Source organism: Tursiops truncatus, chromosome 19, assembly GCF_011762595.2.
Source record: "Tursiops truncatus isolate mTurTru1 chromosome 19, mTurTru1.mat.Y, whole genome shotgun sequence".
Classification (NCBI taxonomy): domain Eukaryota; kingdom Metazoa; phylum Chordata; class Mammalia; order Artiodactyla; family Delphinidae; genus Tursiops; species Tursiops truncatus.
The window spans coordinates 379,847-403,449 of NC_047052.1; the positions used below are offsets into that span (position 1 = coordinate 379,847).

Here is a 23,603-nt window from a genome sequence, read left to right on the forward strand (position 1 = left end):
GCCTGCTGCGACGAGGGACGAGGACGTGCTCCAGGTTCCCCTCAAGGAGGAGGCTCTCCAGGCCCCAGTTCCTTACACAACGAAGGTCACATGGACACTGCAGGTTTATCACAAGTTACCAACAGCACTTTATTTTTTCTTTTCAACATCCTGTTCTGCAGCTTCCTTGGCCCTTTTTGCCCGGATGCCAAAAAGCCGGGCGTTGGCACGGGCCATGCGGAGACTGGCGAACGCCTTGAAGTTCTTCTCTTCCTCTGTGATGACTCTGGCTTTCTCCTTCTTGTAGACCTGGAAGGGAGCACAGGCCCAGGAGCAGCTGTCAGCAAACTGAGAGGCCTTGGAGGGGCATCTGCCCACCCAAGAAAGGCTACAGGGGAGGCCACCAAAAGATTGTAACAATCCCCCGTGGATTTAAAACAACCCCAAGTCATGTGAAGGGTGGGCGGGGCACTGTGCTTGGACAGGACCTGGAGAAGGGGAGGCTCAGGCCCACGCCCCACTCGCAGGAGCCTCAAGGGCCTGGTCAATTGCCACTCAGGTTACAGGATCACCAAACACCCAGGGTTGCCTACAGCCTGGCCTTTCCAAATAGGAGAGAAAAAGAGCCCAACAGAGGGAGTGGTGACAAGTAAGGGTCCACAAAGCTTCCCTCAAGGAGTCCATCTGTTAAGATGCAGGAGGCTCTCTCCAGGGTGGAAGGAAGGTCCTTTCCACAAACTTGTAAATCTCAACATGGGCCCCAGATGCCAGGCTGACTCCCTCCGACCCAACCCCCGCCCTGTCATTCAGTTGCTCCCTCCAAACATGCCCACTTACGTTCCGTATGGGCATGACTGGTCCGGTCAGCTGGGTGGCCAATTTGAGCTCTTCAGCCTGTGTGCAGTGAGAAGGGAGTTAGGTGGGTTCAGCTCATCTGCCCAAGCCTGTAACCCCTGGCTGGGTGTCTGCCAACGGATCCCTGTCCGTCTAGCCGATGGCAGGCACAGGCAGATGAAAAAGCGCCAACCACGTGTGCAACAGAGACACAGGTAGAACAACTCTCAGAAACCCATACCGATGGACTGTTAATTTGACACAAAGGTCAGTAACAGGAAAAACACTTTCCCAATTCTACAACAGCTGGCTCCGAGTCCCACAGCTCTTGCCCACGGTGAATCTCGGCAGTCCTAGTAATTAGCTTGTGGACTCTCAGAGGCTTTCTTCTAGTTATCTACCAATTCTCTACTACCCTGCATGAAGACCCAGCTTTGGATGATAAAAAGCTACAAATACGTGCTCTTCTCAAGGCAGCTAAACCAACAGTGAGACCTCCACGCCCTCACCCGGCTGGGCACAGAGGGACCCCGGTACTCACAGAGCTGTCTCCCTTCTTGGGGGCCGAGGGCTTCCTGGGGAAGAGAATGAGCTTGGAGCGGTACTCCTTGAGCCGCTGCACGTTAGCCTGCAGGGACTCCGTGCACTTGTTCCGCCGCCTCGGGTCCACCGAGATCCCAATGGTCCGGGCCACCTTTTTGTGGATGCCGGCCACCTGCCCCGAGACAGACACAGATGAAGACCCGAGGGCTCCCCGGTCCCCACCCCCTGCCGGGAAAGCCCAGCCGTCAGATGGAAAAGGGTTCAAGCACACTTTCATCACAGCGGTGCAGCGATTCCGGAGAATGTCATCACTTGGCTGTGGGCCACGAGGGACAACCCGTGGGACTCAGGACGCGGGCTGGCGACACTCACCCTCAGCTCCTCCAGGCTGAAGCCCCTGCCGGCGCGCACCTTGGTGTGGTACCTGACCGTGGGGCATCTCACCACCGGCCGGAGCGGGCCGGACGCGGGGCGCGGGGCAATGCGGCGCGCCTTGGCCTGCCGGGCCTTGCGTCTGCGCAGACAGAAGCCGAGCGGCGGTCACCGGCCGCCCCTCCCGCAGCGGGCCGGGAGCGCGAGTCCCGGCCGCCCTCCGCGCGCGGGGAGAGAAGGGGGCGCGCTCGCCTCGGGGCGGCTCACCTGCGTATCTTGCGCGCCGGCTGGTTGAACCATGTCGCCACGCGCCGCTGCCAGTCCTTGTGGAAGTGGGGCTTCAGGATCATGCCATTCCGGCTGGGCGCCATGGCTGAGGCCGACTGGCCTGGGGAGCAGGGAGGACGCGGAGCGAATTAGGGCCCGGGCACGGTGGCCCGCCGGCGCGCGCACAGAGCCCGGGCCACGGCCCGACGCCGACGGCGGCGGACGGACCCCAGGGACGATAGATGGGGCCGGATGGTGTCGGATAGCAATGATAGCGCCACGCTCGGGTATACTTACCTCCTCCGCGGGTTCACGGACGCGGAAAAGAAAGGGGACCGCAGAGCACCCTGGGATGGTACTGGGCCCGGCCAATCAGAAGCGACGGAGCGTTCTGACCAATCAGAGCCAGGGCCTCCGAGTGACGTACAGGCCCCACCCCCACCCCGGCGGCCCTAGCTGCACGGACAGACATGGCGCCGCGTTTCCCGTGTTACGGGAGTCCCGCGCCCCCGCCCCCGGCAACGCCCGCGCCCCCGGCCCGCGGACGGTCTGGGTCTCGCAAAGCCTGGGCCGGCTGGCCGGCCTGCTTGTGCATCACGGTAGGCCTCGCCCTCCGCGTCCTGGTCTGCGGCCCCGGCCACCACGTGGAGCCTGCTTGCCCTCCCTGTGGGCGGAGCACACACTTAGGAGCGGGCCTTCCAGAGCGCCCTGCGCGTGTCGTACGGAGGTCTGCGGTCGGGCCGTTGGTGGCGAGTACCCGGCAGTGAGTGTGGAACTAAGAACCGCGTGGCGGGTCGCGGCTGTCCCGCGCTCCGCTGTGCACACTGCCACCCACGCAGCTGAGCGTCGTGAAAACACCAAGTAGCCAGGCCACCTGGGCTGTGGCGCCTCCAGTTCCCGGGACAGCCTGGGACGACGCCAACACATCCTGCCATCTTAAGCCTTGACACCCAGCAACCCCTTTACGTTCCCAGCCTCGCCCCAGTCACCAGGCTTCCTCCCCTGAAACCTAATCAACGTTTTATGAATTTCATGACAAAATAAGAAATTTGGAGGCCTGTGTCCTACACTGAGTAAACAGGTAGCTGATACTAATGCTGATAGCTTTCTGCCCTACTGAGACACCCCCGGGTATTAGAAAAATCAGGGACTCATTGAGGAATTACAGGGTTATGGTTGGGGAGACCAGAACATGTGAAAGGGCAGAGGAGGACTTTTAACACGTAAGTGCCAAGGCTGTGTGGAAGGTTGGAGCCCTGCCACCTAATAGGTACCCGCTCAGCTCTGACGCAAGGGCTGTATCAGTCCTGCTTGGCCGACAGTTGCTAGCAAATGCAAGAAAGCACTTTTCGGTAAACTCGGAAGTGGTGTTTATCTGTGAAGTTAGGGTCATAAACTTTTATTTTGGAATACTTTTAGATACACAGCAAAGTTGCAAAAGTAGTAGAGAGTTCCATTATATTATCTACCCAGGTCCTTTTAATATTAACATCCTACGTAGCAATGGTAAGGTTGGCAAAGCTAAGAAATTAGCATTGAGACTTCCCTGGTGGCTCAGTGGCTAAGAATCTGCCTCCCAATGCAGGGGACACGGGTTCGAGCCCTGGCCCGGGAGGATCCCACATGCCACGGAGCACCTAAGCCCGTGCACCACAACTACTAAAGCCCATGCACCTATAGCCCGTGCTCCGCAACAAGAGAAGCCACCGCAATGAGAAGCCCCCGCACTGCAATGAAGATGGCCCCTGCTTGCCACAACTAGAGGAAAACCCACGCACAGCAATGAAGACCCAATGCAGCCAAAAATTAAAATTAAAAAAAAAAAATCTGTGCATCCTTTCACAGACACAGACGGCTAAACTGGAAGGTCAGTGACCCACAGTTAAGTGGCTGTGGAATTAGCTAGTATAAAATCTTTGTACTAGTTTTGAGATTTTGGGCAAGTTATTGGTGTGAAATGGGAGGAGCTGCTGTTAGGACACAGAACACAGCGCAGTGCCCGGTGCATGGTAAGTCAAGGTCACACAGCTCTGCTTCCAGGTGACAGGGAAGGGAAGGCAGTGCAGGCGAGAAGGGAGCGGGGGAGAGCGAGGGGTCATCATCTGCCTTGCAAGTCACTTTGTCCATTGGAACTGAACCCACGCTCACCCCACCTGGCAGCCTAACTGCAGCAGAGAGGCCCTGGAGGAGATGTCTGTTGAATACACGGTTGCCTTGGCCTGGGACGTATTTCTTCGGACACAGACGTTAGCCCACACCTCCCATGTCTATCTCAGACGCCTTTCAGTAATCCCGCTATGGACCAGGATACCTTGCTATTTTCTAATCTCAAACACATTCAGCGGTATCCCGCTATGGACCAGGATACCTTGCTATTTTCTAATCTCAAACACATTCCTGTCCCCATCCCCCCTTTCAGACCCACAGACTCACACAGCTCAGTCTGCTCATAGGGTGCTGCCCGGGGTACCGGGGGAGGGTTTGAAGTCTGGAGTTAGTGGTAAGAAGCTGAAGCTGCAGTTCGAGGACCTCGGTCTGCTGCATACAACCCGGCAACCCGGCCACACAGTTTTTCGACACCTGAATGGTCCATACTTACATCCTTGAGGAATATGCAGAATTAGCAAGGCCCAAAGTTCCCATGTGATGTTCTGCTGAGAGCTGTTTCCCAGCTGGGAAGATGAAAGAAGTGAACTGTTATGTAGGCATCCTTCTTGACACACAGACTTGTTGGCTCAGGGTTTTAAAAGTCTTCAGCTAGGGACTTCTATGGTGGTGCAGTGGTTAAGAATCCGCCTGCCAATGCAGGGGACACGGGTTCGAGCCCTGGTCTGGGAAGATCCCCTGTGCGCCACAACTACTGAGCCTGTGCTCTACAGCCCACGAGCCACAACTACTGAGCCCGCATGCCTAGAGCCCATGCTCCGCAACAAGAGAAGCCACTGCAATGAGAAGCCTGTGCACCGCAATGAAGAGTAGCCCCTGCTCACCACAACTAGAGAAAGCCCACGCGCAGCAACGAGGACCCAACGACAAAGAGCCAACGGAGCCAAAAATAAATTAAAAATAAAAAAGTCTTCAGCTAGAGGGACAGCCCCTGCCTCCTTGCCACAGAACTCCACGGCACAACTCTGCAGAGGGGCTTTTGTCCCGGGCTTGGGCCTGCAAGGGCCACTGAAAGGACTGGCTAATGCCGCTGGACTTAGCACTCACTGGGGTCAGGGTTCCTGGAGGAGCGCCCTGGAGGGGTGGGGTATGCACAGCCTCCCAGAATTTCCTTTTAATTGTGCCCCAATTGCTTGCCCCACACCTACACCTGACTGGCCCCCTCCAAAGATAGTCAACGCTAGCTCCTGGAGCCCTCTGACACACAGTCTTTATTTATTTATTTATTTGACAGCACCAGGTCTTAGCTGTGGCACATGGCATCTTTAGTTGTGGCATGTGTATTCTTAGTTGCAGCATGTGGGATCTAGTTCCCTGACTGGGGATTGAACCTAGGCCCCCTGCATTGGGAGCACCGAGTCTTAGCCATTGGACCACCAGGAAAGTCCCTGACACACAGTCTTGATTTTTAAAATTAATCTTAGGGAATTCCCTGGCGGTCCAGTGGTTAGGACTGTGTGCTTTCACTGCCGAAGGCCCAGGTTCAATCCCTGGTGGGGGAACTAAGATCCCACAAGCCGCTGGGCACAGCCAAAAAAAATTAGTTGATAAAAATAATTAATCTCACAGCGGCAACGTGTTTTTATTGTGTTTTGACACACACAAAAGTCAGGTTCCTAGAGCACTTTGCAAAAATTAGCATGCTGTCATAAATATGGGCTGCTGGTTGAATTAGGAAAAGCAGGAGCCGAACAACTCAGCAAGGACAGGATAATTTTACGGTGTTTCATCACAGAACTCAACCACCCGGCCTCTCAACTTACCAAAGTCGCAGCCAGCACGTAAACCTGATAGAGGCTGAGAGAGTCCTGTAATATGAGGGACACCTAATGTAAGTGAGCACCTGGAAGTACGTTATTATAATCACAAGTATCTTATCTGAAAGTTGCTAAGAGTGGATCTTTTTAAATTAATTATCTATTTATCTTTGGCTGTGTTGGGTCCTCGCTGCTGCGCACGGGCCCTCTCCAACTGAGGTGAGCAGTGGCCCCTCCTCGCCACGGTACAAGGCCCTTTCATTGCAGTGGCCTCTCCTGCTGCAGAGCACGGGCTGCAGGCGCACAGGCCTCAGTAATTGCAGCACTTGGGCTCAGCAGTTGTGGCTCGTGGGCTCCGGAGCGCTGGCCCAGCAGTTGTGGCACATGGGCCCAGCTGCTCCGTGGCATGTGGGATCTTCCCGGACCAGGGACCGAATCCGTGTCCCCTGCTTTGGCAGGTGGACCCTCAACCACTGCACCACCAGGGAAGTCCCAAGAGAGTGGATCTTTAAAGTTCTCATCACAAAAAAAAAGCTTCCGTAACTATGTGTGGTGACCAGTGTTAACTGACTAACCGTGGTGATCACGGCACAATACAAACAAATAGGAATCACTGTGTTGTACGCCTGAAACAAATACGAAGTACCTCAACAAAAAAATAAAAACCCATGTTTATATGAGCATAAACGAGAGTGGAAAACAACTTGTATGATGATGTAAGAACTCTAAGTTACTTCATCTAACAGTCTTCACTGGTCTTCTGGGGCTCTGATTGTATTAAATGTACATTTACCGTCAGGCCACGATGTACCCGCTCTGCTGGGCAGGGGCAGGTTGCCCAGCGCAGTCTGGCTGCTCCAGGGGACCACGAGCTGCTATTGGGAGAATCCCCTTCACCTCCGGGAGCCCTGTAAGGGAGGCGTGAGAGGCAGCAGAGGTGCACAGGCCCTGTGCCCAGTGCGCCCTGCGGGTGCCATGCCTGAGGACTGGGAGGTCACGTCACCTAGGACAACTCCCTTCTGTCCATTAGAGCACCGTCCCCGCAGCCCTCCCTGCTGGGCGGCCGTGAGCCCACTCGCTGGCCAGCCCTGGGAAGCCAGGCTGCACCTTCCTCCACTATAGCAAGGCAGCCCGCTTCACGCCACTTCCATCCTATTCCTGGCTAAGCGTCACCAGACGTGGGCCATTTTAATGGTAAACCATGAGGGGCTGAGCACAGCCACATCCGTGTGAGATTACAGAGGATGCCCCATGGCGAAGACGCCAGCCTCACCCTCTGAACCCTCGGCCGATCTTTGGGAAGGAACCTGGGGAACTGGGGCAGATGGTGAAGCATCTCTTGGGCCGCTCGCCCCCATGAGCTTCCTCGGGGCGCCGATGCACAGGGGAGGTGGAAGCAACGAGGAGCAGGTGGGAGCCCCCAAGTGGGTCACACCGCCGGGGACTCGGGGGCCGACTGCAACCCGTCCATCTGTCCCACACCCTCCCTCCCAGAGTCCTACAAGAGGGAGGGGTCCCAACTGGTCACCTCGCAGCTGACATCACACCATGTGAATATAGTATCCGTGACCCAGGACGGCCCTCGGGGCAGAGCTGACCACGCAGGAAACAGAGGCCTCCATCCACAGCATTTATTAGTGGTCACAGTTCCCAGGTGTCCCCCCAGGGCCCCTTGTGTGCACCCGTCCACGCGGCAGCAGGTGACGGTGCTTCACTCCTCCAGGCCCAGTGCCTGTCCCTGTGACCCACTGATGAGCGAGCCCAGGACAGGGCCCCGTGGAGGACAAGCAATGAGGGGCTTGGAGGCCCTGTCACGGCGGAGCCCTGAGCATCCTGACCAAGTCTCAGGAGCCGGGAGGAGCCCGGCCCAGGCCCCGCACCACGAGGCTGTTCAGGGCCCCCACAAGATGGGGCGCTCCGTGCGCACCGGTGACCCTCCCACAGGCGAGAACGACCCACAAACACGAATGAAACCGTGCGTCTCTGCAGAGACATTTACTTATCCCGGGCAGGGAAGTCAACAAATAGATCTCAGGGGCCTTGAGCTGAGACCTGCGAGGGCTGAGAGGAGGGACCGTCTCGGGCGGCCAGCAAGGTGGTCCAGCTATCGGGGCCAGGACTGCTCCTCCCCCTGCAGGAGCTGCTGCCGGCCGCCTCCGCCTCCCCCGCCTCCCGCTTCTCCCTCTGGGCGTCGCTCCACCTCTGCGGCGCAATCCTCTTCTTGGGCCCATGGGGGGGCGGGCCGATGAGGGCCTCGATGTCCTCGTAGTTGATCACTTCCTTTTCCAGCAGGGCGTTCGACAGCTGCAAGAACAAGAGGCCAGTGTGAGCAGCTGACGAGCGCCCGGACAAGAGCCCTTTGAGAGCAGGGCACGGTGGAGGGAGGGCCCAGCCCCCGGACCCGCCAGCCGGGCGGGCGGCTGAGAGCGCAGAACCGCTCCCTGACTCCGCCTTGGAGAAAAGGCCAGCTGCCAGCCTCATTAAGCTTTCTGCTTCCCTTCCCAACCTGTTTATTTGGGGCAACTTCAACTTCTTTCACAAACACGCGTGAGCGTCAGCATGAGGGCAGTGGAGCTGGCGGGCAGGACCGCCTCGATGGGACCAGGGGAGGGGCCCACGAAGAGCCGCCACACCCGCTGCTGAGGGGTTCCCATCGCCCCCACGCCGGCCGCTCCGACAGCTGGCCCTGGGCAACACGGGCTTGAAGTGTGCGGGTCCGCTCCTACGCGGATTTCTTCAGTGAACATGACTGCAGGACTATGAGACCCACGACCCGCAGATGCAGAATCGCGGGCAGGGAGGGCCGGCTGTGAAGGTGGCGCTCGGGGGCCAGCTCTATGGTGCTCAGCCCAGGCACGCCCGGACGGCGCAAGCAGGTCCCAGCGCACACGGGAGCCCCACACGGCAGCGGGCCGGTCCTGGTGGGTTCCGCACGGCTCCCGGCGGGCAGGCGCTGCTGCTCTCGGGGCCCCACAACACGACGCCCACAACATCACGCTGAAGAAACAGTGTCCTTCACAGGACGGCCCGTCCACAGAGAGCTGCACCCCCTCCGGGTCCACGGAAGCTTCACCTCTGTGGTCGCCTCCAAACCCAACAGCTCAGGCTGGCGATGAGGACACCAGACAGAGCCCAACTGGGGGACGTTCCACACACACCAGCCCAGCCCTCCTGCACTGCCATCAGCAACAGGAGGGAGCCGTGCCAGCCAGGAGGGCCTGACGGACGTGACGACCAACCGGAAGGCGGGGTAAGCGCTGGGCGAGGCGGCTGAAGCGTGGACTGCGGTTAACGCCGCCGTGTCCGCGTCGGCTGGTCACTGTGTTGTGGGGAACGCGCCCCACTGATGGGAGATGTTAACACAAGGGGATCAGCTGGGGGCAGAGGGCTCTGTGCTGTATCTGGCGCTTCCATGGGCACCTAAAACTATGCTAAGCTTTACAATTTAGTTTAAAAGTTCCAGGAGAAGGGTAAGAGCTGGCAAAGGACTACACAGCGTCGACCAGACCCCACTACTGGCTGAAACTGGGTAACGGCCCAGGAGGGTTGGCGATGTCCCTCCGTCTCCTCTGAAGGAACTGGCCTGAGAGGTTCAATGATACAAAGCTAAACGAGGTACAAAAGGTGCTACGTTCAGTTGAGGTGGGTGGGCCTCGCTGGTTATGTCGTTTTCTGGAGTGCTGTGCACGGGAGGGGTGAGCGGCTGCGTCAGCAGGGCAGTGACGGCAGGCCCAGCTCCTGGCGGGACAGGCAGGCACAGGGCCCCGGGGAGTGGTGGGGGCTCACCGCCTGCAGCTTGTCCAGGTTGTCCCGAAGCACCTTCTCAGTGTGCCTGTAGGCCGCGGCCACCAGCAGCCTCGCTTCCTGCAAAGGGAAGAGAAGGGTCTGTGATGGGCCAGGGCGGCTGGCCACCACACGCGGGGTCCCCTGCGGCCCGGCCCTGGCGCTAAGGTACACAGAAGAAACACAGGTTCAGGAACACGGCCTTTCGTGTCTTACAACGAACAGGAGAGCAAGGCTGTCAAGGGCCTCCTGCCCGCACCCCAGCCCCGGGAATGCCCCGTTCAAGGGGCCTGCCCAGCAGACAGCCCGCCAGCTCCTGGAGCCCCGAACCCACGTCTGTCCTCCACGCCCACGGCTGCCTACGTGCCAGCGACACTGCGGTCATCTCCTGTGGGCAGCTGCAGGGCTCACAGGTGCTGGCTCCATCACTGGAGACATATACTTATTTGACGTCCCTCACAGTCCTGTGTTGTCTACGGTCCCACTGGGCGCCAGCAGGCCCTTGCACAACTTCTCTGGGCACACAGCCAGCACACACGAGGCCTGTCTCCCACCCGCATGCAGCTCAGGACCAGGGAGGACTCACATGGTCCATCATCTGCTGGAGGCCCTGGCTGAAGGGACGCCGTCCGATGCCTGGGATGCCGTCCTGGGCCTCAGGGAAGGAGATAGGCCCGATGCTGGGCGCCATCCCGAACTGCTTCACCATGGAGTAGGCGATGCGCGTGACCTTCCTCAGGTCGTCCTGTGCCGCTGGAGTGAGGGGTCAGAAAAGGGGGTTCTTTCCTGGAGGTGTAGGTCGAGGCACCCGGGGCCCTGCCGACCCCTGAGAGCAGAGCAGGGTACCCGGGGACAACTGTATCCTGTCACTGGTCCTTAAAAGTTAAAAAAATGCTCTTTTATTTAAAAAACAACTCCTCAGGGGCTTCCGCAAAAAAAGCAAAAACAACAAAAACAACTCCTCGGGGTGCATCTCTGGATTCATGGCGCCGGCAGTGACCTGGCAACATCCAGGTCCGTGGGGTCCCGAGTCTCCCAGAACCTCCTCCACCTCCTGACGGCCCAGCGAGACCACCTAGCTCCGCTTACAGTCTGCACGTGGGGAAAAGCTTTTTCTTTTTTTTCCGTTGTGTGGGCCTCTCACTGTTGTGGCCTCTCCCGTTGCAGAGCACAGGCTCCGGACGCGCAGGCCCAGCGGCCATGGCTCACGGGCCCAGCCGCTCCGCGGCATGTGGGATCTTCCCGGACCGGGGCACGAACCCGTGTCCCCTGCATCGGCAGGCGGACTCTCAACCACTGCGTCACCAGGGAAGCCCGGGAAAAGCTTTTGTAACAACTAAATCATCTAGAAAGTTTTGCTTAGTTCCAAACCTCCTTTGACCACAGCTCATCTTTTAGAAACACTTAATGGAATTCAAAACTGCATTTGCACCTGCTACTCAGACCCCTCCATCGGATTCACCACCCCTCACGCAGAATGGCTGCAGGGTGCGGAAGTCGTGTGGGCGCCAGCCCCTCACCGGAAGTGACCCTGTTGAAGGAGATGGACTCGGACGCACGGCCGCCGAGGGCCATGCACATCCGCTCAAACAGCTGCTCCCTGGTGAAGAGGTGCTGGTCTCTTGGGAGAATCTGAGTGAAGCCCAGGGCTGCGTTGGTCCGCGGCGTGATGGACACCTGCAGAACAGAGGTGGCCCCAGTTAGTGGGCAGGATGTAGGCCTCAGAGATTGGGGGGTGCAGTAAGACACTCTTCAATCAGAGGGTTCAAAGCAGGGAGCAAATGTGACTGTCCCCATGTTTATAACAGCATCACGGAGAAGGGCTCCCACACTGTTGGGGCGTGAAGCAGCTGCACCCAACCACGCGTCCGCGAGGGAAGGAAAGGTGACGAGGACGGGACAGCCCGCCAAGGGCCCTGCGCTGCCCATGCTCCCACCCACAGCCCGCGCCTGGTGAGCCCATGGGGCAGGGTTCTGGCAGCAGGAGGCCACCCTGAGGCTCCGAGGAGGACACGTCCCCACCTCGCCTGGCGGAGTGCCGAGCATGGGCAAGGGGCTTTCTCGGCACGACTAGTCTGCCTGACTCTCTGTCGTCGAATGGAAAACCCTAAGAACGGGCAATTTTAAATTAGGGTATTTACTTCACCATGGACTTTCCCATGTTAATTTTTTGAGATACTGCATGAAAACATTTATCTTGATCCCTGGGTCTTCTCGGCGGGCAGCTCCTGCACACACAGGCCTTCGCCACAGCACTCTGCCCAGGACACAGCGGGGACCGGCCTGAGCAGCAGGACACCGGCCGACGAAGCCTGACTGGCAACGTGCCGCTGCAGCCGTCACCCCCGGGGAAACACCACACGCGGGCTGCAGCTGCCGCACAGCCCCGTCTTCGGGGGTCACGGAACAAGGAGCAAGGCAGCTCCTCCTCAGCTGGGGGGACCAAGCCCCCGGCTCAGGCCCCTGTGGAGGGCACAGTTACAACCCTCCACACGGGGCACCCACGCCCCAAACACGGGCCCCGTCCGCAGGGGCCACTCAGGGACCCCTGGTCACGAAAGCACACAGCTGAGGGGGCGTTACGACGGTACGCCTGCCAAATACACGATGTGTGCTCACCTCACTGCTTTCTAAACTCAGGAGTCACGAAATCAGCACGTCCCGGAGCTGACGGCAACCCTGGCAATCCTCAGCTCCATGGGCGACCGCGGCCACCCCGCCCCGTGCCTGGGCCGCCGACCCTGCACCCCCTCCACGCACAAGCGTGTGGGCCTTCCACAGCAGGCTCGGCCAGGCCCAGGCGCCGCACCCACCTTTCCCACGGCCTCCGTGTGCTCCAGCAGCCAGCCCACCAGGGCGTGGCCTGACTCGTGCAGCGCAACCACCTTCTGCTCTTCCTTGGAAAGCACCTGGCTCTTCTTGGCGGCCCCTGAAAGAACACCCAGGAAGGTGAGCTCAGGCGCGCGGCCACCCCGGATACGCGGCCAGGCGCGTGCTCGTGGCACCAAAGCGAGGCCTCGCTCGCCCCACTTGTGTATATGCTGCCAACAGCAGCCCCTCAGGCAAGGCCCTCACAGGGCTGCGGGGCCGACGGCACGAGCTCGGGTCTCCTGCCGGCCCCCAGACCTGGCAGGGCAGCCGCAGCCCCCGCTCTCCGGTCCTGCCCGAGTAACTGACCCCTTACCTCGCAACCTTACAGGCATCCCCCTCAAGTCACTGCTGAGGTCCTGTCCGCTGTCCCCAACCGTCCACACAGCCGCATGTTTCCACCTCTGCACCCTGAACAAGCTCTAGGCTCAGGGTACTTGGTAAATCACGCGACCGGGACTACCCCCAGCACCCGCTGTGAGGGGACACGTCCTGAGACGCACTGGCTGTGGCAGTCGGATCGCCCCACCCAGAGCCGGGCCCAGGAGCAGCCGCTGCAGCTCGGGAGTACCCCGCTCGAGGCACCACACACCCAGGCAGGACTCTGGACGGGTTTTCTCTAGTCTTTCCCGTTCGGATACTCTCGCTGTAAGCGCGTCACTTTCCACGTAAAAGAAATGGCTTACACAAAACGTAATTTACAGCGAGAAACTGTGACGCTGGCTTGTGCCCAGGCTGCAGAGGCACCTGTCCTAGGTCTGAACTCAAACTGCGGGTGGCGGGCCCACCTGTGGGAGGGGCCTGCTCCTTGGTGCCACCCTCAATGACTTGCTCTAAACCCTGCGGGAGGACGAGGCGCACTGATGGCCTCTGGTGTTGCCCCCGGGCTGTGGGAGCTCGTCCTGCTCTCCTCACAGAAGGCCAAGGACCCCTCGTACGGCAGCAGGTGAGCACAGCTGCAGGCGCCGGCCCCGCCCAACACAGAGCACGGGGCCTCCTGCAGAGCAGGCCTCCTCCTCGCCCGGGGCGCAGCTGCCAACCCCTGGCGATGTGGGCAGGGGCCTGTCCGGCGCTCAGGCCCCGCACGTTGGCCGATGGGCTGAGGACACTCACATTTGAGCTTGTGACACCCTATGATATTTCTGTTTGCACAGTATCTTAAACTAACGAGAGTAAGTCACACTGTTAAGGCCTGACGTAAAAACAGGAACTCTTGACCTGTCTTCCCTCTTGGGCAATAATTCTGTCGCGCGGCGTCTAGGTCTGCCCCCCACCCGTGGGCGGGTCCATGTACCGGCAAAGACACGTTCCACCGCGTAGTCCAGGTTGGACGTGTGCACGGCCGTGTGCCCCTCCCGCGCAGCGTGCAGTGCGGCCTCGTTACAGATGTTGGCGATGTCAGCGCCTGTGGGCACGGGGGTGGCACTCAAGCAGACGCAGAGAGATGGGGGTCGGGAGGAGGGGGCTGCCCCATTCCCCTCGAGCGGCCGCAGGGCTGAGGTCAGCCGCCTCTCTGGACCCCTGCTGGTTCCTTCCACCTAGTGTTCCACACAGACGTCGAGGGATGAGAAAGGCTCTCTGACACCCATGAGGTTCTAGTTCAGGACGTTAAACAAAGTCCAAAGGGAAGAAATTTATACCACGATAAAAGGGGTTTCTACTTATAGTACCCTGCAAAACGAGAGCCATACAGAAAAGAAACCTGATTTGTGACACACGGAGACCGTGGGGGAGGGCAGGGGGGCCGGGAGGAGACGTGGCCTTGCAGGTCAGCCCCCAGTGGGGAGGAGCGGAACAAAGGCAGGACCACCAGGACTGCTGGGGGTGGGGGGGCGTGCACAGGCGACAGAACCTCGGGGAGGAGAGTCCTCTTACCTCTGCCTGCTGCGTGTACACCGCACTCCCACCCCGGCTGTGCTGGCCCCCTCCGCCCTCTCCAGCCCCAGACAGAGACCCGTGCCCCTACCGCTGAAGCCCGGCGTCAGCTCCGCCAGCCGCTGGGAGTAAAAGCTGCTGGCCCGCGTCAGCTTCAGGCTCCTCAGGTGCTGCTCAAAGATCTCCCTCCTTTCCTGCGGGACACGGGACAGGGGACACGGGTCAAAGGACACGGGTGCAGGCTCCCGCCAGCTGACACTCGGGAGCCACCGGCCGAGAGGTCAGCTTTTGCTCCGAGAAACCAACTCAGGGCTGCAGGCAGCGTTTCAAAACCGGAAGGAAAAAAGGAGACAAGAGAAGATAAAGCACGTCACACATCACAGGTAGCAAAGGTTATTTTGTACCCTGTGTGACACGTCAGGAAGACGGGAATCCAGGCCTTCGGAAGCAGTGGCAGGCCACAACCTACGACAGGACAAGGCTGGGTGTTCCCGGGCCCGGCCCTGACCCCCACGTCGGTCTTTGCAGGAACGTTAACCCACCAGCCACCTGCCACGCTCACCTTCCAAACCCTCCCCTGCTCCTGCTGTGTCCTCAGCCACGCTAGGCTCCTGCTCCCTGGGCGGCCACCACAAAGGCCCAACCCCCTGGAGGTGGACGTCCGAGCAGAGGCCTGAGGAAGTGTGGTCAGAGGGGCCGAGAGGTCCCTGGGGCTCACACCCTCCACCCCGTCAGGGCAGCCGTGCAGCTCGTGCTCCAAAGCCATGCAGCACACGGCTCTGAGGCTCTGCGAAGACTGTGCCGCAGGACTCGGCCCAGACGTTTCAGGATAAAGAGGAAAACAACAAGGATCAAAACCAGGAGAAGAGGGGCTTCCCCAGTGGCGCAGCGGTTAGGAATCTGCCTACCAGTGCAGGGGACACGGGTTCCAGCCCTGATCCAGAAAGATCCCACACGCCGCGGAGCAGCTAAGCCCGTGCGCCACGACTACTGAGCCTGCACTCTAGAGCCCGCGAGCCGCAACTACTGAGGCCATGTGCCACAACTACTGAAGCCCGCGCGTCACAACTACTGAAGCCCATGCACCTAGAGCCCGTGCTCCTCAACAAGAGAAGCCACTGCAATGAGAAGCCTGCGCACTGCACGAAGAGTAGCCCCTGCTCGCCGCAACTAGAGAAAGCCCGCGCGCAGCAACGAGGAACCAACACGGCCAAAAAATATAAATAAATAAATAAAATTTAAAACAAAAAAACCCAGAAGAGCAGGGAGCCGAGGCCCGGAAAGGCCAGCCAGGCCGCACTGACCTGCAGTGTGGGAAGGTCGATGAACACGTGTCGGTCCAGTCGGCCTGGCCTCAGCAGAGCGTTGTCCAAAATGTCAGCTCGGTTGGTGGCCGCAAGGACGATGACATGGTCGGTGGTGCCCATTCCTGAAGGAACAGACAGCAGCTGTTAGGGTGGGGCCCCCAGCCCGGAAGCTTCCCCACAGGCCCCCTTGAGGGACATGGGGCGGGAGAGGCGGGGCACCTGAACGCAGAGCTGTGGACCCACCCGGGCCCGTCCCTCCTGAGCGCTTCCACCAAAACCACAAGAGCAGGACCCACCACTTCCTCCCCAGGCCGCGGCCCAGAGGCAGAATCGCAGGTCAGAACTCGGGTCTGCCCTCCAAGGCCATCCTCCACATCCAGACAGCAGCCCTGCAGGAAGAGCGTTCCCGGGGCGCAAGGGGCACCTCCCCACACCACTGCCAGGGACATCGGGGACATGTCTCCTCCGACACTGGGACTGAGGGCCCCAGGTCTCTCATGAGAATTTAAAAGCAAGTCCAGAAACCATCACTAACGGCCCACACCTATGTGTGAACCTGGGCTGGACGCTAATTTGAATAAAGCAATTGCAAAAACGCCCCACGAAGCAGCCGGGGGGATCTGACCCCGACTGGATGTTAGATGCTAGTAAGAACAAGTGTCACAATGATAGGGAGTTATTTCTCCTAGTGAAGGTGCAGAACTCTGGGTCTGCTTTAACCCACGGGGGAAGAGGCAGGGGTGTTGGCAGACAGAACTGGCCGTAGTTACGACAGGCACCGAGGCTGGGCTGGGGCACGGCACTCAAAGCAGGCTCTCCCCAGCTTCGGAAAAGTTCCATGACACAAAGTTTAAAAAATAAAGATGCCAGGATCCATCTTTTGCTAACTTAACCTGTAATAAACTGACATTGACAAATACAATTTCAAATCACCTGTACAAAGTCTTTCAACGGAAGTGAAATCAGAGTCCTTCACTCTACTGCACGATCCCAGGACAGCGGCCAGGGGCCCAGGTAGCCCCGACCCAGGGAGGGCACCCACCTCGCCCAGGGGTTGACACCACCAGGACAGCCCAAACCACACCCAGCCCCAAGGAAATCACTCCAGAACTTCAAAGAAATGTCTCCCAGAGACCAGGCTCCCAGCCTGGGCTCTGCATTTTGGGATGTGGTGAGCCCAGACACCTCATGGAGCCTGGGCCCACTCACGTCTCGAGAGTGGACAGTGCAGAAAAGCGTCTGCTTCCCAACACAAAGGCAGCATCTTAAAATAACTCAGACTTTTGAAATAAACTCGGACAAAAGCAAGCACCACCCAGCATACGTGATGCACCAGCCCCTCTGCCCCGATTGCCTATGCTCAATTTTAGGAAAAGCGAAACTCTGAAATGGAAATGAGACGCCTGCTGGAGGGAGGGGCCCTGGGCAGAGCTGGCCGGGTCCACTTCCCGGGACACCTGGGGATGGAGGAGCCCCTCCGCCTCGAGTCCCAGAGCGCTACCTGGGACACCTGCCGGGGCTCCCCACTCAGATTCCCCAAACGCCTGCCTGCCATAGGCCGGGGCTGTGAACACAGAATCCTGAGATTATACAACAGTGAAATGTTGAAAAACAGTAGGAATGACGGGTGCAGAAGGAAGCAGCAGCCGGGCCAGGGTGAGCGTGAGCCCGGAGCTCCAGGCGGGGACTCCCGCAGGACGGCCATGGCCTCTGCGTCAGCAAGCAGGGACTGGCATAGCTCTGGGCACACCGCAAGTGGCAGAAACTGTACAGATGTCCCCGTGGCTGCGTGTCAGGTTTGCTCACACGTGGAGCTGAAGCTGCCGCAACCCCGTCTGATGGGCACGCATCTCTCTGCGCGGTGCCCGGCCTCCACCCCGGACGGAGGCAGATCCCACCGCCACAAAGATCTCCCTGCACAGCCTCGTCCCCTCCTCGCCACTCGCGTGTTCTCCTTCCCAGAACTGTCATTTACACGGTCTCATATAAATTGAAGCAGACGGCCTGTAACCTTTTGAGGCTGGCCTTTTCACTCAGCATAAACCCCGAGACCCAGCCAGGCAGTCGGGCATAACAACAGCGAGCGTCTCTTCACTGCTGCCTGGTACCCCCATGAGAACACATCAGGGCGTAGGCACGCACCCACCGCAGAACACACGGCCTCTTTCCAGGTTTCAGCTGTTACAAGCGAGTGAACACTGGTGCACGCGTGTTTTGCGGACACCGGGTCAACGTGCCGTGTGTGTCCAGCGTGTTCAGAGCCGGCCGAGCTGTCTCCCGGGAGGCTGCACGTTCTCCCTCTCCCGCCGCAGGGGGTCAGGTTCGCTTCCCCTGCTGCTTCACAGATGCGTCATCACAGCTGCTTCACTCAAATCAGAGTCCAGGTTCACGCACAGACCTGGGATCCAGTCTCTTCACATCCTCCCCACGTCTGCTCTTGCCACTATCTTGAATGAAGTGAGAGGAATGACTCTACCTTCAGGAATGAGTGCTCAGCTAAGTAACAGGGACGTGTGCGTGAGGAGGACAGAGTCGTGGACCAGCAGCCGGGGGCCGAGAACATGCTCTCCAGAGGCGCCCGGCTGGGCTCACGCAACGCTGAAGGCTCAGCGCAGGAAGGACAGCACTTCAACAAGAGGTGCTGGAGCGGCTGGACGTCCACACACAAAGTGAGCTGTGACCAAGCCTCACACCTCACACAGAAATTCACTTAACACGGGTCACAGACTAACACGGAAAAGGCCGTGTGAGCGCTGCCTGCAGTTTCCTCTTTTTCCTTAATTAATTTTCGCTTTCTTAATGAAGTAGAGCTTATTTATAGTGCTTCAGCTGTAGCACCGAATCACAGCGCAGTGATTCAACTATTCTTTCGTATATACGTATACATATTCTTTTTCAGATTCTTTCCCATCAGAAGTTGTTACAAGATGCTGACTACAGCTCCCTGTGCTGTACAGGAGGTCCTTGGGGGTTAGGTACCCGGGCCTTTCTACAGACTCCAGGCGGAATCGAGGCCACGGGGGTGTGGACGGAGACGCCCATGGTGGGGGGCGAGGAGCGAAGGCCTCCTTGCGCCCACTGGGCTGTGAGAGGGAGCGCAGGCGCCCCGCCCCTGCCGGCTTCCCACTGCGGCACCAGGTCCACTGCACGCTCTGCACTTGCTGCACGCGCTGCACTTGGATGAGCAGACACTGCTCCTCCCTGAGGGGTGACAACGGCTCCTCAATGCTCAGCTGTGTCTGTGCACAAAGGCCCGCGGGCGGCGGTCCAGCCCTGCCAGGGCCTCTGAGGGGTGCTCCACGGCCTGGGGGGCGGGTCCTGGGGGGCCCACGGCTGCAGCAAAGCCGGTGGAAGCTGTTCCTCTCCTGGCGGCACAGAGGGGCCCGTCAGAGAAGGCGCCAGCTGGGAACGCTTCCTGGGGGTGCACATCACCCGGAAGGGTGGTCTCTGGCTTCAAGCGCAAAAAGCAGCAGGAGCAGAGAGAGGGGGGTACTGCTCCCGGGGCCCAGGTGCTCGGCCACAGCGGGCCACGAGGGAGCCCCACCGTCACGCACACACGGTCACAACTATGGGTGAGGTCGCGCATCAGCCTTACTCGACACGTCAGGAAACCCCGGCTCGGAGGACGGGAGGGGAGGAGGGGCGCGCACCCCGCCGCGTCCCCCCATGGCCCACAAGCCCCCCGGGGCCAGCACTCGGGCGGGCAGCCGCAGGACAATATGAGTCTGGCATGGCCGCCAGGGCCGTGGAGCTTGACGGTGGCTTCCAGACACGCTCTGCCGTGTCCCGCGGCATCACCAAGGTTCCCCACGGCTGAGATGCAGCACTTCCGACAGCACGCTCATCAAACCCTGCCACGGGGTTTCTGGAGACTCGGAGTCCAACTTGCAGACGACCAGACGGGGCGCTCAGGGTCCAGCTGCTCACAGCCCAGCACATGGGGAGGGGCTGCTCAGAGCGGGGAGCAGCGGGGGTGGGTGAGGGGCCCCAGGAGGGCCCATCTCCAGGGAGCGACCCCCAGAGCTTCATCTCAGCTGCACAGACACCGAGTTCCCAGGCATGTCCTCCCCAGGAAGCTTGCTCCTCAGACCCTGACCACGGGGCAGAGTCCCTGAGCCATCCTGACGGACACCCGGACGAGAGGGAGACGCAAGTCGCCAGGGGCAGCTCCAGACGCAAACCATCCTCAGGACCTAACGAGGCAGCCCTTTCCTCTGCCGTGAGAAACCACACTTTGATTTCTCACACATCTGAAAAGATGACGAAATGCCTCCCCTGCATCAGCGCCCGACCTGCCCAGCGCTGCAGGCCCGCGTCCCAGCACCAGAGTCGGGGCACGGGGGCACCGCCGTGCACAGTGATGCCACCAAGGCTGTTGAGCGGCTCCTGCCACACACGCGGGGCTCAACCTCACTCGGAGGACACAGCAGCCTCACAGGGGGCGTCCCTTCCAGGGCCTGGCCTGGAAGAAGTGCCACAGTCACGAGGACAAGGACATAAAGACAGGCCCAGGCTGGAGACCAAGGAGACAGGACAAGTAAGCAACGCGAGGCTGGGCTGGACCCTGGGCCAGAAAGGGCATATCTGCAGGCCAGAGGCAGCTGCTGGACACCTGTGTCAGGCCTCATCCACGTCGGCCTCTGGGCTGCGTGGGGTAAGGGAATAGTCATAGGAACTCTGACTGCTTTTCCATTGTTTTTGTAAGTCTGAAACTCTTTGAAAATGAGAGGCTAAATAAAAAAGTTTCACCCTTAGCCACACACAATCAGATTCCACTGCCCACACGCTGGCCACCAGATCCACCATCCCAAACGCTGAGAATACTTTAAAGAGGAACATAAATACACGAATAGGGACTTCCTGGTGGTCCAGTGGGTAAGACTGCGCTCCCAATGCAGGGGGCCTGGGTTCGATCCCTGGTCAGAGAACTAGATCCCTCACGCACGCCACAACTAAGAGCCCACATGCCGCACCGAAGACTGGCGCAGCCAAAATAAAAGATAAATATTTTTTAAAAAATACAAATAAATGGTTCTCTTAGACCAAAACTACTTTGAGAAAAAAGTGTTTTCCTTACCTACAATACCTAAAACAGCACTGGAATTATGATGAAAGAAAAATTAAAACTGGGTCCTACGCGGCTGGGACTTGAAAAGAGATCTGTGTGCCCATGTTCACAGCAGCATCATTCACAACAGCCAACAGAGTCCATCGAGAGACGAGCGGATAAGCCAACCGTGGTCCATCCGCACCTGGGAACATTACTCAACCTTAAAAAGGAAGGGAATTCTGAGACTTCCTGGCGGTCCACTGGTTAAGGCACTGTGCTTCCAATGCAGGGGGTGTGGGTTCGATCCCTGGTCAGGGAACTAAGACCCTGTGAACCCTGAGGACATGATGCTGAGTGAAATAAGCCAGTCACAACAGGACAAACCCTGTACGTTCCCACTAAAATCAGACACCGATGGGAGGATGGTGGGGCCAGCGGCTGGGGGAGGGGAGAATGCCGAGTCGGTACTTAATGGGGACAATTTGTGTTTGGGAAGATGAGAAAGGTCTGGAGACGGATGGTGGTGATGGTCATACAACAATGGGAATGTACTTACTGCCACTGAACACTGCATTTAAAAATGGTTAAAACGGTAAAATTTATGTTTCATATATTTTACCACAATGAAAACAAACACAATATCTACACACACACACACACACACACACACACACACACACACACACACACACACACACACACACTCTCACACACACTCCAAAGAGGATCTTACAGGAGTAGCTCAAAAAAACCAATTCCGTTAAAAAGAAAAAGAAATTGTGTGGAAGCCAGTCCACAGGTCATCTCAAGGGCAGCAGACACAGCACCCCCGGCCGTGCATCTGAGGCACCGGCCACACCCACGCCGGGCACAGAGACTCTCACAGCAGCAAGACTCCCTGGGCTCCTCTGAGACTGACCACCACCGTCGTGACCCAGCCCGACACGGCATCCCCACCTTTCTTCCTTTTTCTTTCTGAACTGCTGCCCTGACTTTGGGAAAGTGAAAGCTGTGTTTCTGGTGATCACCTGCCGTAGGAAGAGTTCCCAGTGCTGACAAACCCTCAGGGCGCACGAGCAGCCCTGCGACCCGGCCCGAGCAGCGCTCACCGTCCATCTCCACCAGCAGCTGGTTGAGCGTCTGCTCCTCCTCCGTGTTGGAGAAGCCGGACACGGTGGTGGAGCGCCTCTTGCCCACGGCGTCGATCTCGTCGATGTACACGATGCAGGGGGCCCGGGCACGGGCTTCCTTGAAGAGGCTCCGCACACGGGCCGCGCCGAGGCCTGAGGACACAGGGGATGGGGAAGCGGGCAGGTCAGGGGCATGGACCCTGCTCTCGGGGAAGCCCCAGCAGGCAGACCCTGCTGCACGTGTGCCGGCCCACTCCCTCCTGGACCCCCCAGACCACGGCTCCCCAGAACGTCAGCGCCCCGTTCCCTCCATGCCCACGACCCCCTAAGGCAACCAGCCACTGCAGAAGGAGCGCGCCCTGGACACGTGGTCAGGGGGCCCACCTCCAATGACCTCTACGAACTCCGGGCCAGCCATCGCGAGGAAGGGCACCTGGGCCTCCGTGGCCACCGCCTTGGCCAGCAGCGTCTTCCCACAGCCGGGGGGGCCGAGCAGCAGTGCGCCCTTCGGGACCTTGGCTCCGAGCTGAAGGAAGCGCTCTGGGCTCTAGAAAAGCAGCAGGGGACACGCACTGACCCCCGGCGCTCCAGAGAACCTTCAGGACATGACTGTCGGGGGCCTCGGGTGATGTCCACGTGGCTCTGGGAAAGCAGAGTGCTCTGCGGTGACAGGTGACAGGCAGCGCAGGGCACCGTGGTCACGGAAGCCAGCACTTAGGTGCCGGCCAAGCAGGGGGCTCACTGTGTAGCGCGGCACCGGCCAGGCAGTCCGCCCCGCCCCCTGCGCCGCAGCCGCCACCCACTCACCTTCAGATAATCCACAAACTCCTTAACCTCCAGCTTGGCCTCATGCATTCCCGCCACATCTTTGAAGCTGACTCCTTTCCCCGTCTTGCCATCCACAATCGTGAAGCGAGCCATTTTAAGCTGATTCTGGGCAGAAAGACAAAGGGCGGAGCCCTGTGCAGCCCAGTAGGACATGGCGGAGGAGCCCTGGGCACCAGCTCACCTGCACGTCCTGCCCCACCGTCCCCACTCACTCAGACGGCAGCTAAGGGCACGGTCCAGACACACGAGGGCGCTGACAGCTAGAAAGCCCCCGGCGTCCAGCAATCTGCCTTAAAGGAAAACACTCCCCGCGTCAACTAGGTGACTCAACGTCTCTGCATGAGCCATCTTACTTCTCCGTGTGACCTTCCCCACTACCGTGTGACTTCTTTTTCTGATTATAAAAGTTATGTAACGACACGCAGTTCCGGGGAGTGGTGGTAAAAAAGTTGCTTGGTCAATTGCTGGAGCGCAATCTGGCTGGACAGACAAGCTCTTGGCGAGGAGCTCAACCTCGGCCACGATCTCCTTCAGGACAGGCTCAAAAGATGCAGCTGCGTGGGATTCGCCCCAGCACTATCTAAATACAACGATAAACAGCCCACAGTGTGCAAGAACTACCAAACTGGCTGAGCCAGGTCCGGCGCACCCCACGAGACACCATGCTGCCGCTGACAGTGTGCGTGCACGGCCTGAGCTACCGAGGGCCCCAGTCCAGGGGGAAACTGGGGCGCTCTGTCCCCCCGGCCGGTTCCCAGGAGGGGCTCCTCCGCGGCCCTCTGCTGATGCAGCTGACAGGCCAGGTACGACTTGAGGGGGAGGGAAAGTGCACGTTACAGTGAAT

The 23,603-nt window shown here is 59.2% G+C and overlaps 2 protein-coding genes and 1 non-coding gene across 4 annotated transcripts in view; all 3 read right to left on the reverse strand.

Annotated features, from left to right (window-relative positions):
- Positions 1 to 104: 104 nt before the first annotated feature.
- RPL13 (ribosomal protein L13) lies at positions 105 to 2,388 on the reverse strand. Of its 2 annotated transcripts, XM_033844452.2 has the most exons (6): positions 2,293 to 2,376; positions 1,996 to 2,116; positions 1,729 to 1,870; positions 1,355 to 1,528; positions 817 to 873; positions 105 to 288 (listed from the first exon to the last, which is right to left on the reverse strand). In XM_033844452.2, exons 2-6 carry the CDS (start codon positions 2,097 to 2,099, stop codon positions 130 to 132), a joined length of 636 nt encoding a protein of 211 aa, XP_033700343.1. In that variant the 5' UTR covers positions 2,100 to 2,116; positions 2,293 to 2,376; the 3' UTR covers positions 105 to 129. The 2 variants fall into 2 exon arrangements, with proteins under 2 accessions (XP_033700343.1, XP_073651748.1); XM_073795647.1 differs by lacking the exon at positions 1,355 to 1,528 and having other exon boundaries at positions 2,293 to 2,388.
- On the reverse strand, positions 1,584 to 1,667 carry LOC117309347 (small nucleolar RNA MBII-202). Its single transcript, XR_004523632.1, has one exon. It is a non-coding gene; the product is annotated as a small nucleolar RNA MBII-202 (small nucleolar RNA).
- A 5,510-nt stretch (positions 2,389 to 7,898) lies between the features above and the next one.
- SPG7 (SPG7 matrix AAA peptidase subunit, paraplegin) overlaps positions 7,899 to 23,603 on the reverse strand; it is a 30,513-nt gene continuing 14,808 nt past the window's right edge. The window contains 12 exon segments of the mRNA XM_033846121.2: positions 7,899 to 8,069; positions 8,072 to 8,222; positions 9,705 to 9,782; positions 10,288 to 10,454; positions 11,222 to 11,378; positions 12,515 to 12,630; positions 13,864 to 13,974; positions 14,536 to 14,638; positions 15,749 to 15,873; positions 21,911 to 22,084; positions 22,316 to 22,478; positions 22,739 to 22,864. Of these exon segments, the coding sequence (XP_033702012.1) occupies positions 8,023 to 8,069; positions 8,072 to 8,222; positions 9,705 to 9,782; positions 10,288 to 10,454; positions 11,222 to 11,378; positions 12,515 to 12,630; positions 13,864 to 13,974; positions 14,536 to 14,638; positions 15,749 to 15,873; positions 21,911 to 22,084; positions 22,316 to 22,478; positions 22,739 to 22,864 (1,518 nt within the window). The 3' untranslated portion in view covers positions 7,899 to 8,022.

Excerpts from the sequence above, each read along its gene's own strand:
- RPL13 (XM_033844452.2), bottom strand. The coding sequence starts at position 2,099 with ATGGCGCCCAGCCGGAATGGCATGATCCTGAAGCCCCACTTCCACAAG. Across the intron at positions 1,529-1,728 it reads TCAGCCTGGAGGAGCTGAGG|GTGGCCGGCATCCACAAAAA; the intron begins GTGAGTGTCGCC and ends GTCTCGGGGCAG. Across the intron at positions 289-816 it reads CAGTCATGCCCATACGGAAC|GTCTACAAGAAGGAGAAAGC; the intron begins GTAAGTGGGCAT and ends GCTCCCTTCCAG.